The sequence below is a fragment of the Heptranchias perlo genome, chromosome 25 (assembly GCF_035084215.1).
Source record: "Heptranchias perlo isolate sHepPer1 chromosome 25, sHepPer1.hap1, whole genome shotgun sequence".
Lineage (NCBI taxonomy): Eukaryota > Metazoa > Chordata > Chondrichthyes > Hexanchiformes > Hexanchidae > Heptranchias > Heptranchias perlo.
In genome coordinates, this window is record NC_090349.1 from 26,601,121 (window position 1) to 26,621,528 (window position 20,408).

At 39.1% G+C, this 20,408-nt stretch overlaps 1 protein-coding gene across 3 annotated transcripts in view; it reads right to left on the reverse strand.

Moving 5' to 3' along the window:
- Positions 1-670: 670 nt before the first annotated feature.
- Positions 671-20,408, reverse strand: part of anapc7 (anaphase promoting complex subunit 7) — a 29,124-nt gene continuing 9,386 nt past the window's right edge. For 2 of the 3 annotated variants that reach the window (XM_068005826.1, XM_068005828.1), the window contains exons 3-12: positions 16,620-16,652; positions 15,679-15,798; positions 14,739-14,850; positions 13,317-13,470; positions 11,579-11,721; positions 11,091-11,208; positions 8,422-8,618; positions 6,787-7,011; positions 3,903-4,053; positions 671-1,985 (exon numbers count right to left, since the gene is read on the reverse strand). In XM_068005826.1, the coding sequence (XP_067861927.1) occupies positions 1,796-1,985; positions 3,903-4,053; positions 6,787-7,011; positions 8,422-8,618; positions 11,091-11,208; positions 11,579-11,721; positions 13,317-13,470; positions 14,739-14,850; positions 15,679-15,798; positions 16,620-16,652 (1,443 nt within the window). In that variant the 3' untranslated portion in view covers positions 671-1,795. The remainder of the gene's footprint in view (positions 1,986-3,902; positions 4,054-6,786; positions 7,012-8,421; positions 8,619-11,090; positions 11,209-11,578; positions 11,722-13,316; positions 13,471-14,738; positions 14,851-15,678; positions 15,799-16,619; positions 16,653-20,408) is intronic. The other variant, XM_068005827.1, reaches the window with a different exon arrangement.

Below are 20,408 nucleotides of genomic sequence, written 5' to 3' on the forward strand. Positions count from 1 at the left end.
CAAGGTGGTTAAGAAGACATATGGGATACTTTTCTTTATTAGCTGAGGTATAGAATATAAGAGCAGGGAGGTTATGCTAGAGCTGTATAAAACACTAGTTAGGCTACAGCTAGAGTACTGCATACAGTTCTGGTCATCACATTACAGAAAACGTGTGACTGCACTAGAGAGGGTACAGAGGAGATTTACGAGGAATGTTGTCAGAACTGGAGAATTTTAGCTATAAAAGGAAAGATTAGATAGGCTGGAATTGTTTTCATTGGAACAGAGGAGGCTGAGGGGTGATTTAATTGAGGTGTATAAAATCATGAGGGGCCTAGATAGAATGGATAGGAAGGGCACATTTCCCTTAGCAGAAGGGTCAGTGTGTGGGGGTGGGCTGCAGAAAATTGAGCAACGTGACCAGCTGGCTAGCTTTGTGAGTTGAAGTGTGATTGGTAGGAAAAATTACCAGTCTATATTTGAGAATCAGCAGTTGACAACAGATAATTATTCAAATAAGTTGTCAAACGCTTTGAAATGTGATGTACACCCAAAGCAAAACATGATTATATACTTTGGCACACAAATACCATTGAACTCTTGACAGGATTAAAGTGAAGAGTTACTTCAAACACCATGTAATTCACTTTGAACTAAAACGATGAGAAGCTACCAACAATGAAGGACATTATTTTTTATTTAAAGGAAAAAATACGTGCATTTCATATACAATGATGCTCACAACTGGTGTATACATTGTATACATTTTAATTAGTACAGCAAAATTTTATTCCACCTTCACATACTTTACAAAATACACAATACAGTTATCAAAACATTATGTTCTTGCAAGAACCAGCTGGTGAAAGTACACACGCAGAACATCACAGCTATCAAAAAGATTTAATACAGATAATAAGTTATAATGAAGTTGGATGCAGCTGTGTGCAGAATTTAATTCTTGCGTGCTGCAAAAAGAGCTAGTTAATAACAAATACTACAGAGCAAATGTTAAAGTAAATCCTGGTGTTAACGTAAAAGAAAAGTCTGACAGGTAATGGATCTGAGAGTTTAATAGTTCAAAATATATTCTGCTGGATGTGGCAAGTTGAAAAAATAATGGCGTCAATGGGAAAGTGCATTGAAAGAGGGAGAACGATTCAAGATAAAACTGAAGGTACAGTCAACATTTTAAATCTCTGAACTCAACTTTAATAAGAGATCCATCGCTTGCTATTTAAAATTTAGCTTCAGGATTCACAATGTTTTTTTTATATATCCCTGTCCTTGGCCATCCTTGGTTAGATTTTAAAGCTTTCATGAATGAAAATATTATCAAATTAGTATAATATTTCAGTATCCAGAGTTTAGTTTGGCTTGAATTTAAGTAATCCCTTCACCCAAAACATTAGGCTCATGGTGCAGCTTTCATCAATTGGAAAAATGAATACTCAAAACTGAAATATGTAAATTATAAGAAACACTTAACATTAAGAATATTTCACACAAGCCCAGTCTGATGGCACAGCATCAGTTAACTGATCTAAATAAACATTATGGGGAGAGGAACGGTACTTTTGTAAAGCAATAAACATAAATTTGTACAAAGATGTACAGTTACAGTAGAAATACAACTTGTGAAATAAAAGTTAAGATTCCTGACCATGTATTTTCCTCTGTATTATGAAGCAATGATTATAATTAGTTATAAAATCCAACCCATCTGGGTAACAGAAGGGGCATGGACTCCAAACATGTCAGTTCATTTGAAAAGGCCCACAAGTCATTATGTGTGAGGATTTCAATGCTTTTCTCACTGCATGCCAAACCACTGTTCTTGGTCTGCCCACTGCGCAGTCTCACTGTCACTCCCCTCCAGGTCTCCCTCTTCTCCACTACCTTCCATGTCATCCACGTCCTCCTCTTGCGCTGCCTCAGTCTGACTTTCTTCCTTCTCCATCTTCTGCATTCCCTCTAAAGACTTCTGATCATTGGGATCCATGCTGCAAAATGGAAAACAAGTTACTAAACAATTACTTCTGGAATTACTACTTTCTGGTATAGAGTATGCTCTAATCCTACTGGTATTGCCATAAGATGCAGATCTCAGCACAGAAGTTTGGAGGAAAAAGAGAGAAAACCAAGTTGAAGGCTTTAAATATCTGTTGTCAGAGATAGCGTCAGAAACTACAAAGCAATAAAAAGTAATAATGACCAAAAGCAACAAATTCAGTGTTATTTCGAATAATGTGGACAGTTACTCTTTTGTACAGGATTTAAGCACACATCAAAAGGGCAATGTATGGATCATGAGCCAGTTGCAAAATTTGTAGTTCGGGTGTCAGAATACAAACACCACTGATCAGAACAATGCAAATTCCTTAAATATGTGGGTTTAGTAAACCCCATTTGCATTAGCATCTAACTCCCTTCCCCTCACATTTGATTTCCCCCCCCCCACTTATCCTTCCTCTCCTCAAGATGGCAACCTTTGTTGAGGTATGGCTGCATGGGTGGCAATAACTTTCTGGTACCTTGGACCAAGCTTCACATTAGAGCCCAGGAAATGAAAGTCAGTGGGCTATTCAGCTGTGGGAGTAATTATAGCCAAGCCCAACATTGTCCTCACTTGGCATCCACACAAATTTGTTGCAGCAAGGACCACAAGACAGTGATCAAGACGACAATACGCTGGCTAATATTCCCTACCTTAGCCTGTGGGCACTAAGGCCAAATGTGGCACCTCACAGTTACCTTAGTTGATACCAAGTAATTGAGCACAAACCAGGAAATGAACCTGAATCTCCCTGGTACATATGGCTCAGCACCATACCACATGGCGTATTTAGAACATACCTAGAAAAATCTCAATTTTCTGACAACAGGAAGGAAATTACAAAATTGAAGAGATCTAGATTCCTGAAATCTTGATTACTGAATATATGTGTAAAAATAAACTCAAAATGCTGGGAAAGCTCAGCAAGCTCGTCAGAATGGTCTGACAAAAGGTCTTCGACCTGAAACGTTAACTCTGGTCCTTTCTCCGCAGATGCTGCCCACTTGCTGAGTTTTTTCAGCATTTTCTGTTTTTATTTCAGATTTCCAGCACCTGCTGTAAAAATAAACTGCTGTTATGGTACGTCCCAATGGACTGTGCCCCTCCGTTGTTAAAACATGGGTTACGCCTGTGATCATTCTCATACTGAGTTCCCCACTATCAGCGTATCACTGCAGAGAGGTATATAGCACAAGCCAGACACAATCCCACGGGAGGTGGGATAATTCCAGGCAGTTCAAAGCAGCAGAGCAGACACCTTCAAGAATGTCATGAGAATCTAGCTCTTAGCAAGAAACAAATCAATTTGAGGTTATAAGTAGTATTACTGAACAAAATGACCTGTTCCCCAAAAAAATCCTACTTTACTCAAATATGAGCATTCACTCCTCCACTTTTACAAAGTGACATTTGATTGCAATCACTTCTGTACAAAAACAGCAATTTTATTATCTTGCATAACATTAAGGGATTTTGAATCAGCTGGGAGGATGGGAAAGCGGGTCCTCAAAAGCTTGTCAAGTTTCACCTTGGAATTGACTGACAAGTGCTGTATTCCTACAGTTTTCCCAGATTCGCTCCCCCTTGCACTATATTGCTGCTTAATGACTAAGAACTGTCACACCTCTCTAACAATGGCAGATGAGCACAAATGTCAATTGAAACAGATTTAAACTAATTTGATTGTGATTTCTGTTGGATAGAACACACAAGCATCTGGTGCTTGAACTATACTAATTTCAGAACCGGGTCAGTTCATTTGTGCTCAACTGCAGTTTCTAAAAACCAATAAGACAACCATTAAAAAGAAAAGCAAGTATGGTTTAATCACAGGCAATAATATAAATATACTTGCTTTATGTACCTTAATGCAATGCTGTATTGGTCCATTGCTTCCTGGTAATCACTTACAGCTACGAGAAAATCTCCAAGCATCCGATGTAGAACACAAACACTCTGATTTGCCAGCGCATTTCTCAAAAGAGCTATACCTTCTTCATACTTCTGTTCTCGACCTAGAGTAAGTTAATGAGATTTTGGAAACCATGGCAGTCGTCTTCAAATATTAAAAGTACAGAATATAAAGTTATTTTAGTTACAGTAGGTTCTTCATACCATCACTTCAATTACCCCTGATACTGGGCGAGTCACCGGTTTTCAAACTGACCACTAGGAGGTGTAGTGTTTCATTTGCCCTAATTTTCCTCTCCCATCTATGGAGAAGCATTTTGCTTTTGCTCCAGCTCTCCCAGATGGATCAACTGAAATTAAAAATCAACCCCTTTGTAAATATTTTCTTTTTATTTGATAACCAGAGTACTAAACCTCCCACCTAACTTTAAAAATACACTAAAATTTAGTCTATGAAACACTGATAGTCTATAAACAGAATGCTAAATATTACCAGAATTGGGCAAATAAATCATGCAATATTTCTAAATATATTTATATATATTCCAGAGGTGTTTAAGCACAGAAGAAAAAAAATCAGATTCCATTCTGGTAAATATTTGTTTGTTTTATTTATTGAATACTTTTTATGTCTTCATCTACTGGTCATGTACCTTATCACAAAACTTCAGGAGTACAGGTTAAATTATGACAATTTAATTTTCTAAAAATTTGATATAAAGCAACACAAAGCTAGTTTGGAAATTTTTCCATTAGCACTCGTAAATCAACTTCTTAGAATGCCTTGTAAACACCTTTCCATTAGATGATAGTACCGAACTGTAAAGCCTGAAAGTGGTCACAAAGTAGTTTCTTTTAAAGAAAATGGAAACAAATTCTGGGCAGCTGTTTCAAGCAAAAATGGAAATTGCATGCAAGGTTTCCTTCACACTCTCCTAAAATCTTGAGACAAGATAAACAATGAAAATTTAAAAGACGGTGCAGCTTGCAGGTTTGACAAAACTTATTTTAATACAATTCTCCAAGCTCTCCCTCATTTGTCAAAATTTGTTGTTAGACAAGCTGTGGAAATTTTCGAACAGTTTTTTTTTAAAAAAAGTGTGCAGAAATGCAAGTTACATTCTAAATGGACAAAAGATAAATTATATTAGATCTCACACACATTTGCAAGCACTACCTGTCAATATTTTCCGCTATAATTCCTATTCCTACATTTATAATGGAAACTACCCATGTGAAGCTTGTCAGGCTGCAATTATAGCCCCCGCACCCGGATACAGTGCTGCAGCACAATCACCTGCAGGAGAGTGTTATTACAGCATGGCAAGCTTCACATAAGCAGTTTCCATTATAAATGTAAATATAGGAATTTATAATGGAAATAAAGAAAAAGAAATTCTGACTTTAAAATGGGAACTGAATTTCAGCTGTATGCCCTGATCCAATTACCTCTCATCCATAACTCCATTTCACCTGAGGACCACATTTGCTCGCAACTCTCCATGTGCAATATCATGAGATTGATTAGTATATATAAAACATTAGAATCTTATACATCGTACATGTATACGCACAGACAAATGCAAGTTTTTCTTCGTAACTTAAAAGACACATAGGATCATAGAATTCACAGTACAAAAAGACAATTAGTCCATAACATCAGTTAGCTCTTCAATGGGAGCCATTTACTCTAAATCTCATTTCTCTCCCCTTCTCCCATATCTTAATATATTTTTCCTGTACCAATACTTATCCAATTCATATTTAAATATTATTGCAGTAAAGCATTTCTTGTTCCAAAAACCCTCTATGTGAAAGAATTTCTTCTAACTTCTTTTGCTCTTGGGTCAGCCTTGGCTTCGTGGTAGGACTCCTGCCTCTGAGTCAGAAGCTCATGGGTTTAAGCCCCACCATAGGACTTGAGCACATGATCTAGGCCAACATTGCAGTGCAGTATGGAGAGTGCGCTGCATTGCTGGAGGTACCATCTTCTCTATAAGGTGTTAAACCGAGGGCATGTCTGCCACCTCAGGTGGATGAAAAAGATCTCTTGACACTATTCAAAGAAGAATGGTGGCGTTCTCCCAGTGTCCTGGCCAACATTTATCCCTCAATCAACACCAACAAAATCAGGTTAACTGGTCATTCATCTCACCACTAAATGTGGTGTTTGTTGTTGGTTGCCCCATTTGCCTAGAAAGCAAATCACTACACTTCAAAAGTAATTTATTAGCTGTGAAGCTTTGGTGCATTGAGGTCCTGAAAGGCACTATATAAATGCAACTTCTTTCTTTCCATTGACAATCCTGAATCTATGCCTGCTTGCTACCGATTTGCCAACTACCAGAAACAATTTTTCAAAACCTTTGACTCTCCCTTAACCTTCTATGTGTGTGATAAAAACCTCAATTTTTCAAACTTTAAAAAAAACTATAACCTTTCATTCTTGATTCTTTTGTATTGAATCTTTGTGGTACCCTTTCCATGGTTCTAATATCCTTCCTATAATGGGGTGCTCAGAAATACATGCTACATTCTGTTGTGGCCTAACTAATGTCTTGTACATAGTCCGCATCACTTCCTTATTTTCATAATAAGTTTCCTTATGAAAAAAATATTTATGTGAATGAGGGCACAAATTGATGTCCATAGATGGAGCACAAAATACATCTATTTTCTACTCTCCCCTAAATTCTATCTCAAAAGGGGATTAAAGCTATACTTGAAATTATAGTACCTTTTCAAACAAAAGTCTATAAAAATCCCAGAAAATTAAATTTTAGTGCATTATTATTGCTTATTAACAACACAATTTCATTAAGTCAAATATAACTTACTCAAAAGTTCTGCTTTTTTGACCACTGCTTTCAGGTAATCAGATTTCTGTGCCAGAGCTTTATCCAGCAGTGTTCTTGCTTTCTCTTGTGTCATTGGGTCTTCCAAGCATACAGTGGCAAAAAGGGTCAAGGTTTGGGCATTTGGACCCAGTGTTTTGAAGACATTATTCGCCATCACCATTGCTTCACGTATGCTGTTTGAAGCCAAATAACATTCAACTAGACCTGTAGATACAAAGTGCAATGATGGCGTAGCTAAGACTTTGGGGAAAAATAGTTAATAGTTAAAATGTCAAGCTACTTAAGAAAGTGTTAAAGAAAATGTTTAACTTTGTAAAACTACATGATAGAATACAAAAGAGTTATTAATGTTTTGAAGATACAATAGGTTATGTATTGAAACTGGGACAAAGGCTCCCTGATGAGACATTTGAAAAACTAGGGCTGTATTCACTAGAACAGAGAAGGTTAAAAGAAGGGAAGGATCTACCAGGCGTTCAAAATTATGAAAGGGTTCGAGAAGGTAAATACTGATCAGTGAAATCAAAAACAAGGTGCTTAAACTTTGGATTCGTACTAGAAGCATAAAGGGAAGGTTAGAACTTTTTTCCAGGCAGGTGGATATTAAGAATATGCAATGTATTATTACATATGACTATTGAAGTCAAGTGAAGAAGAATTAAATAAATATTGAAGAGGTGCAGGGAAAGAACAAGGATTTAGGATCAGAGCTGTTAGCTCTAATGTGGAGATAGCATGGGCAAAATGGGCTAAATAACCTCTCTTCTGTTCTGAAATTCCTGTTTCTTTATAATAGCAACAATCCTGCTATTGTCAATTAATCATCATGTGCTCAACAGCCTGCTATTGTCAATTAGTCATCATGTTGTATTTCCTGAAGCCTAATAAACAATTTGTCTGTTGTTTTTTCACGAGTAATTAAAAGAACTTTATTATATACTAGTCTGTGGTGTTGAACATTAGAAGCCGAGACCAAGTGGAATCGTCAGGTAAGGCAGGGTTAGAAGGTTGGGCATAACGAGACCAAGCTATCTCTGATCACTTCCTTGCATCCCTCACCACTCACATACCTTGTTGTGGGGGGGAGTAGGACGTATCAGAGCTGGGAAAAGTCCTGAAAATTTTGCTCTGTTGCCACCCAAAGGCCAGTGCTTGAAATTGCATACAGGTGTAAAGCAGCTCTTAAAATATTTCAGCATCACTGGCACACTAATTGGAAAATTTTATTTAAAAAAGCTACAAGCATCATAAGAAAAGGGTTACATGCAAATGTTAACAGGTATCTGTGGACAAATTTAAAATGGGAAATCCCCAATAAGGAGCTTTCATTAGAAGATGCAACCATATATATTATATATAGTTATATATATTTAAAGTGGCAACATTGGTTCTTAATCTGCTCAGGGCCATTGAACTTCTGATCTCACTGTGCAAGGGTGCAACATTAAATAATACTGAGCAGTTTATGGATTAAAACAGAATTCTAAGCTATTCTGCTTTGCCACTGTTTATACGTTGATTTTATATAACTCCATTACATCCTTAGTATACAACTGCTATAGAATTTAGGAAATTCATTATGCTGCCATTAGGATATGTTAATAAGTAACTTGCCTTCATAGCAATCCATTCTGCAGGGGGCAAGACGCATTGCTTCTCGGAAGTGTATGATAGCTTCCTGGATTCTGCCCAGGGCTCGCAAAGCAGCACCTTTTAATAGTAAGGCTTGCACGCTGTTACTATTTAACTGAATTGCTTTTGCTCCCAGATACAGCGCACGTGAATATCGTTTGCTGTACAAACACTGATACCTGCAGAGACAACAAGGCAAAGAAACGAATGATAGATAACACTTCTAATATACTAAAATATATCCAATTGTGAGTGGCACTAATAAATTCTTACAATTTTTTAATGCTTACTGCAGGAAGTATAGGGCGTGGGCTGCATGATACTTTGCGACAGTTATAGTCTGGTTGTTTGGTTAGGTCACATCAGCTTCACAGTACAATTACATTCAAATGTGCACTTGCTACAATGTGAGCTGGGCTGCACAGTGGCACATGGGAATTGCAGTGCCACAGTTTGGCTTAAAATTTTAGGTCTTAGCTGGGTGGACTGGGCCATGAAGTTTTAGAGATCAGGAATGCTCATGAGGTCCTGTGGATGCGTTGGTCTCTTGTGTATTGGCATGGGGAGAAGGGGAGTTATTGGAGTGATTGAAAGATTGAATGGGCATGCTTATGGGTAAGATTGCAATTTTTTTCTTAATGTTGAATCTTGTGTTTATTCTGTTATATAAATTTTCTGCCCCTGCAATATTACCTCTGGAGTCAGTCAAGGATCTATCCTTGGCACCCACCTCTTCCTCATCTACATGACATCCCTTGGTGACGTCATCTGCAGCTTTAGGATCATTGCGTCCACATGCATACTGACTGCACCCATCTTTACCTTTTCATCACCCCTTCGACCCCTCCATTGTCTGTGTTGTCAGACTGCTTGCCTGAGATCCAGTCTTGGATGAGCAGCAATTTCCTCCAGATAAACATTGGTAGAACTGAAGCCATGGTCTGCGGCCCACACGATGATTTCATTCCTCTCCATAGCCATTGTCTCAGGCTGAACCAGACTGTTCACAGGCTTGGAGTTCTATTCAACCCTGAGTTTCCAACCCCGTATCTGCTGTATTACAAAGACTGACTACTTCCAGCTCCATAATATTGCCCATCTCCGTCCCTACCATCTGTTGCTGAAACCATCATTGATGTCTTTAACACCTCCAGTGCTTTCCTAGCCGGCCTACCATCCACAAACCAGTTCATCCAAGACCATATCCTATCCCGCACCAAGTCCTGCTTACCATCACCCTTATCCTCATTGACCTACATTGGCTCATAGTGGCTCAATTCCCATCCTCATGTCTAAATCCTTTCATAGCCTCACCCCTCCCCATCTCTGTAACCTTGTTCAACCCTTCAATTCCACATCCTCCACCAACTTATCCATTCATCGGACTCTAGCCTCTTGTGCATCCCCCCTTCTCTTCGCCCCACCATTTACAGCTATGCTTTCAGCCGCCTAGGCCCCATGCTTTGGAATTCCCTCCTTAGGCTACTCGGCCTCTCCACCTCCCACTTTGCCTTTAAGAGCCTTCTTAAAACCCACCTCTTCCACCAAGCTTATGGTCACTTCTCCTAATATCACTTTTAGTCTCAGGATTCGTTTATTCCTTATGCCTCTGAAGCGCCTTAGGGCGTTCTTTCTATGTTAAAGGTGCTATATAAATGCAAATGGTGGTCGTTATTAAATCACTGCTATTTCCAGCTTCAATCACAAGGGACCATTTGTTCATTTATGATTTACCATTTGTATTTAGTCAAGCCACAATCACTATCTGCAAAACTTCCAGGTTTTGCTTATTTTTCCCACATTCATTTTATTTTTTTTAATAAATTTTAAATTTGTGATCAAGAAAAAAGGTGAACTAATTAAACTAGCCCAGTGCTCAGAATTGCAGCACTATAATTAAAGTGCTTTGTCACACCACTTATATTAGATTTTATCCCGTTGGATGGTCACACTAAGACTCGAAAAATGATGAGTCCCAACTAGGTCCCTGAATGAGGTGACCCAATTTATAATCTCTAGCCACCTCTATGAGCAGAGTGATACCACAGAATTGGCAAAGTCTGAATAATCCTTCAGCTGCCCAAAGCACAAATATCTATACAGCATTCTCATTCACTATACCTTGCTACTTGTAGCACTGTAGAACTGATGTGTGTGTAAATGTTTTACAGCACAATGTACAAAACACACACACACACACACACACACACACAGTATTTGGGAAGCCAGTCAGATTCATCTATTTAACATCTCATTTTGGGAGTGCAGCTGTGAACAAGTAGTATAGGTCTCCTGTATAAGTGATTGACATCCTCCTTTGTATACATGCATCACCCTGCTGTACAAATAGTGTACAGCTTCTGCATGATACACAGCACAGTGTGTGCTGTTCAAATCTCGATAAAAATAGAATCTTGATACAATTGCAGGGCCATAACCTTCCAGTTGGCAGTGTTTTACTGTTCAGTTATACAGAGCTGCTTTGTGAACAACACCAGTTTCTCATGGTCTTCAAATCTATATTGCTCCAGATACTTCTCATTTATGACAGTTCCTCCCTCCTCCCTTTCAGAAATCCTCACAGTTTAAAAAAAAGAATTCAGTTAATTTGGAAGATTGTTTTGTTTCTTCCTAAAAAATTCAATACCTACCCTGAGACAACCCATGGTTCTGCATGTTGATCAGAGATGTTGAATAAACGTCCACCTAAATTTTCTACATCCTCTAGTCGACCCTCACCTGCCAAAAGGTAGCCATACACATCCATTCCTAAAGAGGGGGGGGGGGGGGGGGGGGAGTTTGAAAACAGAATTTACATCTGATAGTTTATTGTAACGTCATATATGTTCCACATTTAATTCTAGATCTGCAAATTTTGTACTGAAACTTGTAAATATCAAGTAAACTATTAACACGTCAATATTTTTATTTCTGCGTAAACATTGTTTATGTTTAAGAAATGTATGCTGTTGAGCGAGTCAATTTAACTCTCATCATGGCTTCAAATACATTGAGCAGCCAAAACCTTCAGGTGTCTTTTTAAAGTATATCTATAATTATTGAGTGAACAGATAAGTTGGCGATATCTCAAACAATCGGGAATTGCAAATTTATTGGCATCTATTTGTATGATACCTACCCTTAATTATATACGGATCCAGCATCTGAGCCTGCTCAAACTTTAAGATGGCATTTTTGTTGTCACCCACTCTGAAATACAAGTCTGCCAGGCTTCCCATTAAATCCACATTATCCCGCAATAATGACTTCTTCTCCAGGGAGCTGTGAACATAAAACAGCTGTAATAATGTACTGACTATTAATTATAGTGCAGGGATTGGAAAGCTACCACTTCAAAACAAAAAAAATTCTCGCCAATTTTCTCCCCTCCAGAAGGACGTTGACTCCTTTCTGAGATGTGGTTCAATGGGTGCATTGCTCATGTGGCCATCCTTCATGTGAGTGCAAACAGGCAAACTGACTGCAGAGGGCTTCAGAGTCATGCTTAATGCTGTTCTGATCTCGATCGATCTCTCTCACACACACACAAGCAATCACTAACAGAAACAATGGTCAATTTTCTCCATCCTAACCAAGGGATACCAAGGCTAATTGTAGCATTCCTAGTGAGCTACATGCTGATCCATCAGGGGTGAAATGCTAACATTCTTAAATTATAAGGCAGGAAATAGCACTTTTCACTGAAATCTCCTTATTATACAATCGGTTTAAATTCTCCCAAAATCTTGAAAGATATATACGATTAAAAACAATAGAACACAGTCAGGCTTCATATCAGAATATGGCCTCGGTATTACAACTATACTTGTGCTTAAATGGGCCTGGAGCACAAAATTAAATGGAACAAAATGGGACTGTATTTCTCTAAAACCTTACACCTTCAAAATGAAACTTCTTTGTTGTTTTTCATCCACTCCAGGAACTGATCTTAATTACTCCCTCTCAAATTACAAATAAAAACTGAAAGACCATGAAGCTTTAACCTCAGCTGATGTGCTATATTGAGTATCTAATAATGATCACATCCATATCTGTATTCAGGAGTGAGGAGGATGCCAGTTAGCTCTCTCACGTAAGCAGATTGTCTGTTTTTCAGTTTACAAGTTGACACCAAGTCTCCAGATAGGGTTGCTAACCCTCCAGGAATTAAAGATTAATCTCCAGGACACCGCTACAAGCAATCCAGGAGAAAAATCATAGGGACATTGGGCCAGAAATTGCTCGGAGTGGCGAGGCATCAGTCACCGCCGCTCCTGATAATAAAATTAACTAAATTACTTATCGTGGGCTCCGTGGTGTCGAATTGCTTGAATGTGAACTTTTTAAAAATTGTGCGCTATCAACCCAGCCTCTGAGCAGCGTGAGTTGCCGTGGCTGGAAAAGTCTGTGAGGAGAAGACATGCCCACCAAATCTGTCAGGAAAAGAAGTCACGCCCACAGATTCAGCCTGCATTGCTCAAACAGGCCAGCAGACTTCATTCATTGAAAGTTAATTTCTGGATGTAATTGTAAATAAAAAATTTAAATTTTTTTTGGACGTGTTGTGTCGCATGACCAAAAGCGAGAGCGTGGGGGTGGGGTGGTTGGAGGCAGGATTGTGTGAGATGAAACCTCTAGGAATACGTCCAGAGTTTGGCAACCCTATCTCCAGAAGCTGTGCAGTTGGGAAGAAAAAAAAATGGACAGTACTTTTTTTTTTAAAGTGGATACTGGACATTTAAAATCATTTTCCAGTACAGCAAAGTCCCCCTTAAGTAGAAGCATACATAAAAAGTTTCTCTTCTGGTTGATGTTTCAACACACAAACACAGGAACCCTCAATCACCCCTCCCGCACAGTACATAACATCTCCTTACCAGATGGTATTGATTGCTCTGGTGTTATCACCAGTGTGAACAAAAGCATATGCTTTGATCCAAACAGATAGCCAGTCCAGATTAGGAATACTCTGAATCACATTCATAGTCAGAGATGCTACCTCTGCACCCTTAACTGAAAGAGACAGCAGACCTGGAGAAAAGAACAGGGAAGGACATGAATAGTTGACTTATGGTTTGAAAAATTACAAACCACTTGGCTAGGATATTCTTGCATAATCATTTGAAAACAGCACTCCTTGGTTTTCAACTGTTTTGCATACTTTAATATTTACATGCACGTTGGAGGATTTTTCTACACTGATCTTCTTAGAAGATCCTATATCTCTTCACTGATCGCAAGATGAAATATAGTCTTTCATTAATACTGGTGTTTGTTAAATTTAAATCTTATTTGGCTTCCTCTTTAGGAGAAAAATATTCACCTGGATCTAAATTGAGTATTTGTGCATCTTCAATGCAACAAGTCATATTTTACAGTTAAGTTACAGTCCAGGTTTTGAGTTACTTCTTTAATGTGGTTCAGTTGGGAGAGGAACTTGGACTTCAAGTTAACCTTAAAGACCTGAAGGCTCCCTAAACTAATGCTAATGGAATGACCTACTTTCCAGACCACATAGAAATCATAAGGAAGAGAATGTGGTTCTCATCAGTTAGATGTTAGCTTTTTGTCTAGGTATTTTGGGACAAACAAGTAACAGAAGTCACTGGGAAACTGGGTAGATTAATGGGTATGAGAAGAAAGCTCAACTTTACTTAAAACAACAATTCTACAAAACCTTTATCTGCCCGGTGATGGAACAGTCTAGACCAAGCTGCAGAGAAAACCCTTATTAATGGGATCCATATATTCTAAGGTCATGCAGACCAATGAAGTGGACTAGGATGCCCTACTTCATCCCAGAGTACATCCCGTAAAACAGAGTTAAGATTTGGGCCAGCTGTCAATCATCTATAAGATGAGAAACTGATCAATGCCATAAGATCTACAGTGCCCAAGACATACTTCCATGCTTATGTGAGAAACACAAGAGCTGCTACAGCTGCACATGAGCATTCAGTATTAGTGAGAATAAAAGAGAATTATCTAACTAAGTTTCCTTGCAGCAAAAAGATCAGCATTACAATCTTGGAAGAGCCAACTGAAAACTCCAATATCCAAAAAGACAGACTGCCATGGCAACAATATATGAAGCTCATGTGAACCTCATCATTATAGTGCACGTGCACTTCCCTCACTACTCCACGCATCATTCCATCTCCATCACACTGGGTTCCTTCCTAATCTACACTTCTCCCACTAGGTCTCTGCCTCCAATTCTCCCTAGCTTGTCATTTGTACCAATAAATAAACAACTACAGCTTGTTTGGTGTATGGGGTTTTTAAAAAAAAAATCCTACCTAGTATTGCATCCAAAGCCAGAGGACACTGTCGTAATACTTCCTTATAGCTGGTTACTGCTGACCTTTCCTGCCCCGCTTTCTTATACAGATTTGCCAACATCATATTAATCTATATTATAGAAAAGAAAAGCAGTCAGTAACACAAAAAAACTCAGTAATGAATTTACGGTCCTAGAATATTTCCAGCTAAAGACAACAAAGGAGGCATAGTGGCACATTGCCACAGAGTGGTGGGATAAGAGTTAAATCCTGTGGTCCACCACGCTGCTGAGCTACCATAGACTGTGCAGACAGACTGAGTGGAGGCCAGAAGCATAACCACAAGAAAAGAGGATAACTGGCAGGACAGTTGTCACAAGGTTGCTCATATGCTCCTAGAATATACCATAAATTGCTGGCAAGTCCTTTGTCTGTGCTCTCAGCCACAGTTGGTGTGTTGCTTGTGGAGATTTGAGCAAGGGGAATGGAAGAAAACAAATGAAAAAGGAAAAATGTATTTACCCTTCAGAGAAATGGAGACTCTCTTCAAACGATGGCAGAAGAACACAAATGTTGTGAGAATTCAGTACATGATAAATGAGTAACAAATTCACATTAAAATCTATATCAGGATGTCAAAACAACCCAGCTTCTGAGCTTTAAGATTTTTTTTAAAAATGAAACCAAAATAAAAATATACAAACGTTTTAAAATGTAAAATTTGTTTACATACCAACAGTGACACTTCAGAACTAATTTATTATTTAAAGCTCTTTGAAATGTTGCAACATAAGGCTATAACATAAGGTTATATAAAAAGTATATCGGACAAAAATTTAAGGTAGGTCAACAGCAAGTGGTAAAGAAGGAAGAATGTTATGTGCTTAAACAAATCCTGCTCATAACATTTTACTCAATTTGCACAAAGCACTTAAAAGAAAAAGGTGATCAACATTACCTTTGGAGTGCGCTGCCTGGTGGGTATAGTGTCCAGTATTGCAACTGCATCTCTCTCTTGACGCAGCATTGTATAGCATTCAGCCATTTTATATTTGACTTCAATCTCTGATGGCAGACACTAGAATAAACATAAGAAAGTGTTACACACAGTTCACCCTGAATTTTACAATTTACATGGTCATTTGCTATTACATAGCGCAAGTCTCACAAGAAATCACTCTGCTGCAGCTCTGAACGTACAGTGCCATAGAAAAGCCTCTTTCCTTTCATGGTGCTGCATACATTGCCTCGTCTACAATTTTCTCAATTAATAATTTGGGAGCAGTAGAAAACATTGTAGCCGCATTCAAAATAAGTTCTCAAATCGACAAATATTTTACAAATTTAGCGCAGTATACATTATTGTTAGAACATGTTTCTGCATTTATTCCTATCCTGACAACTTTGTAGCTGTATATTTATAAAAAAGATTGTGGCCATGGTTTTCTATTTCTGCACTTGCCAGCTTGCAACTTTCTGCCCATTAAAGTTAATAGATGGGAAATTGAGAGCTGATGAGCGAGGGCAAAAGTGGGAAACCCAGGCATCTGTACAATAAACACATATCAAAATATAATCTCCAGTTTACAGAGTACAGCAACAGCATGCCCTTCTGGAGACCTTAGTACTCTACCAACTCCATGATGGCAATTGTGTGAAGAAGTTTAAAGAGGACTAGCTATTCTTTGTGAGGACAGCCTATACCGGTAAATGGTTCCTTCACATCTACTAAAACTAACGTGCGCACACACGTAAAAGAAGAAATTAATAAATCAGACTGTACTAAGTTACATGCTCATAGAAAAGGTGGAAGATATAAAATGAAATGTGGAACAAGCTACTGAACTGATGTGCAAATAATAAGTCAAAGTGAAATGTTTGGAAAAAAAAACTACCAACTTCTGAAACTTTTCTGGCTCTCTGTTGACATCCCTACAAAGTAAACAGAACAGACCCATTAGGATATGTCGCAAGAAGTTTATAAAGACACACAATAATCTAAATGTGACAACTGGGCCTTTGAATCTTGCCAGCAATATCTATGAATAAATGACAATTCTACCAAAACATTCTGTACGTCATACAATTAATCATAACTACTATTTTCTTTGCCTGTCCAACTGCATCCAAGTAGTACAGTCTGATTTCACACTGCACTTCAAAAGCAGTGATCTGGATGAAACAGTTCTATTTAACAGTGATTCATCTCCTTCACTGCTTCAGTGGATAAAGGCAACACGTGGTGTATGACTAAACTATACAGACTGGAAAGTATCAGGTTGGGTTATCCAATCTTAGCTGGGCTAACAACTGAGGTGCTACAATTAGCCTCAGAACATCTGAACTAAGGAGGGAAAACTCCTGATAGCTATCCAGTGACCCCTGGTGGAAAGTTTGTGTATATCACTGTGTATGGATGTCAGGGTAGCAGATCAAAATTGGGGGAAAAACCAAAAGAATGAACAGGTTCTCTCATTACTGAATAGCAAAGGACTCTATAATAACACAAAGCAAGTGGCCATCCACTGGGCAATATATTGATGGAAACTCTCCTTTAAAATTAATGCACTATAAGTGACTCAGTATGTTACTGCACTAATGCACAGGAATGACAGTGTAGTGGTTTATGGTACTGTACTGGAAACCCACCAAATTCAATAAATCTGGCAATTTGTGAGCTGCCACCAAAAACAGAAAATGTCCATGAAAGATGTCAGATTCGTCCAAAAACCCAACTGGTTCACTTGTGTGCTTCAGGGAAAGGAGTCTGCCACTCCTATTGGTCTGGCCTGCATGGTACTAGTCCCACACTATGTGATTGACTCAATGTCATCTGAGGAGGCAGTCCATGACCACCTTGTCAGAGCAACTAGGGATGGACATAAATGCAGAATTACCCACATCTAAAAATGTTAAAACTGCACTGTACCATGGAACAGAATGTTGGGGTTTTGCACCTACAGTTCCCACACAACAATTTACAGATTTCAGTCAGCAAGGAAGAAGAGATCAAATCATCCTAGCCCACTCAAGCACTTCCTAGATTAGAGAGAATCACTTCCCAATGTCTTGGTCAGGGTGTATTGTGATGTAACCTAACAAGGAAGATTTTTTTTCTTCCAAAGCTATCAAAAAATGCACACTTCTAAAAGTTTATTTCTGGAGTTTTCCCCCCCAGATCAATATTACTTACAAATATTCATAAAAAAGATCACATGTAGTCTACCAAATAGTATCCTCTAGATCAGCATTGTGGAACATAAACCTTCAAGTGTGTGAATCAGATACATAGATTTATGTTTTCAGAATGCAGATATGAACTTTTAATTAAGAATCCCAAAAAATAAACTTAGTTCTCCAAAGCTACTGCTTCGATCAACTGAATTTAGTTTTCAGAGCAGTAATTAATGTCCAATTCTGACAAGATAATGCAAATAAAAAGATGCACTAAACTTTTAATAAGCAATACTATAAAACTGTTAACAAATAAGAAGACCTTCCAAGAATCTTTGATAAAAATCTCATAGGATTGTTTTCTCTTATGGATTAAGAGGACAGCTTGGTTGGCTTGATTGTTCAGCTGGTTAAAGCAATGAGGAGCTGAGCCAACCAGATCAACAAGGTACCAGATTCGATCCCCGGTCTAGGATGAACTAGCTTATGTCAGCTAGAGTAGTAGTAGGGACATTACAATTGGCCTCAGCACCCCTGAACTGGGCAGAGAATGGGGGGGGGGGGGGCAAGGGAGGAGTCTGGGACTGGGAGGGAAGGAAGGGTGAAAAGAGTTAGTGTCCCTGCTCCTGATCACTATCCAGCAACCTCTTCTGGAAATCTATCTGTGTGGATGTGATGTGAGAAGATAGGCCTCGATTTTGATGCAGCCTGCTGTCGAGTGGCGTGCTGACAATCACTATCTAGGCTGACATGGGAACAAAGGGTACTTGGGCTACTTCATGGAGATATCAGGAGAGTGGGAGGTTGGGAGAAAAGAGTGGAAATTCGCCTTTATGCTACACAGCCATATGGTCCATATACCTGGGATCTAAACTCAAGCAGAATATAGCAAAAATCTCCAGTCTCTGTAAATGCTCCACTATAAACTATGCTAAAGGATGATTGCAAATATGGAATAGCATATGAATGTTGGGATTCATTTACCTGTATCTACAAAATTAAGTCAGTAAATATTATGTTTACTGAATACCAAGAGACTCAAAAGAACCATGAAGATGAGCTACTGAAATTTCTGCCAGGAAGTTGATGTTATCTTACAAATGAGGCTGGGTCATCCTTAATGGTTTTAAAAATACTTTGGTCTCCTCACACCATGCGCTATCCCTGGCAATAAGTTGGTACCAGTGTTCTGAAACCAGACAATAGAAGGCACCGGAGTGGCCTATAGTGACTCCCTCCAATTTTCCCTCCTCACTCTTGGAGAAACACCAAACCTCCATCTTGCCTTCCCAACAGGAGTTTAGCTGAAAGTGGAAGCTCACATGTAGAATTATGGGCAAGCACTCATACAATATCACCTCATATGGCCTCAGCCTGCTGCACCAACATGCTACCTCCCTGGCAATGCTGTTCGTATTTCGCATTTAAACATTTTGTCCAGTATGAAGAAACCTATTTGATGCATTGGATCCATAGCAATTTTCAGCTTCAACCAAGCAAAACGTAGCTCCTTCCAGTACATATACACTATCAGACAATGGCAATGCCACCAATATAGTGTTTTTAAGCATTTAAAACAAAATAATTATTGACTGGACATCTGTGGCACAGTTTGTCTTACTCTTATGGTTGGGTTTTATTATTCTCAATAGGTTATTATGCAGCAGGTCTCACCTAACCTAATGGATATCTGATGCCAGGATATTCAGAGGTCCACCTTATGGCTGTATAACCATGCACTTTTTTTTCTCCCCATTTTGCTCCCTTGTAGTCTACTTGCCACTCACTGTATTCCTTTCTCAGCTGCAAGAGTAGAAGGATCTGATTTTTTCATGACCATCAATGCCACATTTTATCACCCAGACGGCACAGTTCAAGCAGAACCAGTTAGCATTTGACAAGGGTTTCCAACAAGTGCATGGAGCTCATGGAGTTCTTTGCCACTAAGACTGAAACCAACTCCCCAGCTGCCTCTGCTGCTTCCAAACCTTCCCTTCCCCAAGATAAACCTCCCCCAGGTCCCTGCCATAGTTGTGAAACAGTGTCTTTCTCTAGATTCTCTCCCATCTCCCCATATGCTCTCTCTGAACTCATCTTGTCCAGGAGCAGGTATCCTAACTCTTTTCACCCTTGCTTCCTTTCCAGCCCCAGTCTCCTTACCACCCTTGCTTCCCTTCCAGCCCCAGTCTCCTTACCACCCTTGCTTCCCTTCCAGTCCCAGTCTCCTTACCACCCTTGCTTCCCTTCCAGTCCCAGTCTCCTTACCACCCTTGCTTCCCTTCCAGTCCCAGTCTCCTTACCACCCTTGCTTCCCTTCCAGTCCCAGTCTCCTTACCACCACCACCCCCCCCCCCAGTTCAGGAGTGCTGAGGCCAATTGTAATGAGCTCCTGCTCCTTTGTTCCCATTCCCACTAAACTGCTAACCGCTCAACTTCCCTTCTTTGTCCCTATGCTAGCTGACATTATTGATTCCCTCTCTATGTACTCTCCCCCTCCCTTTCAAAACAGCCTTC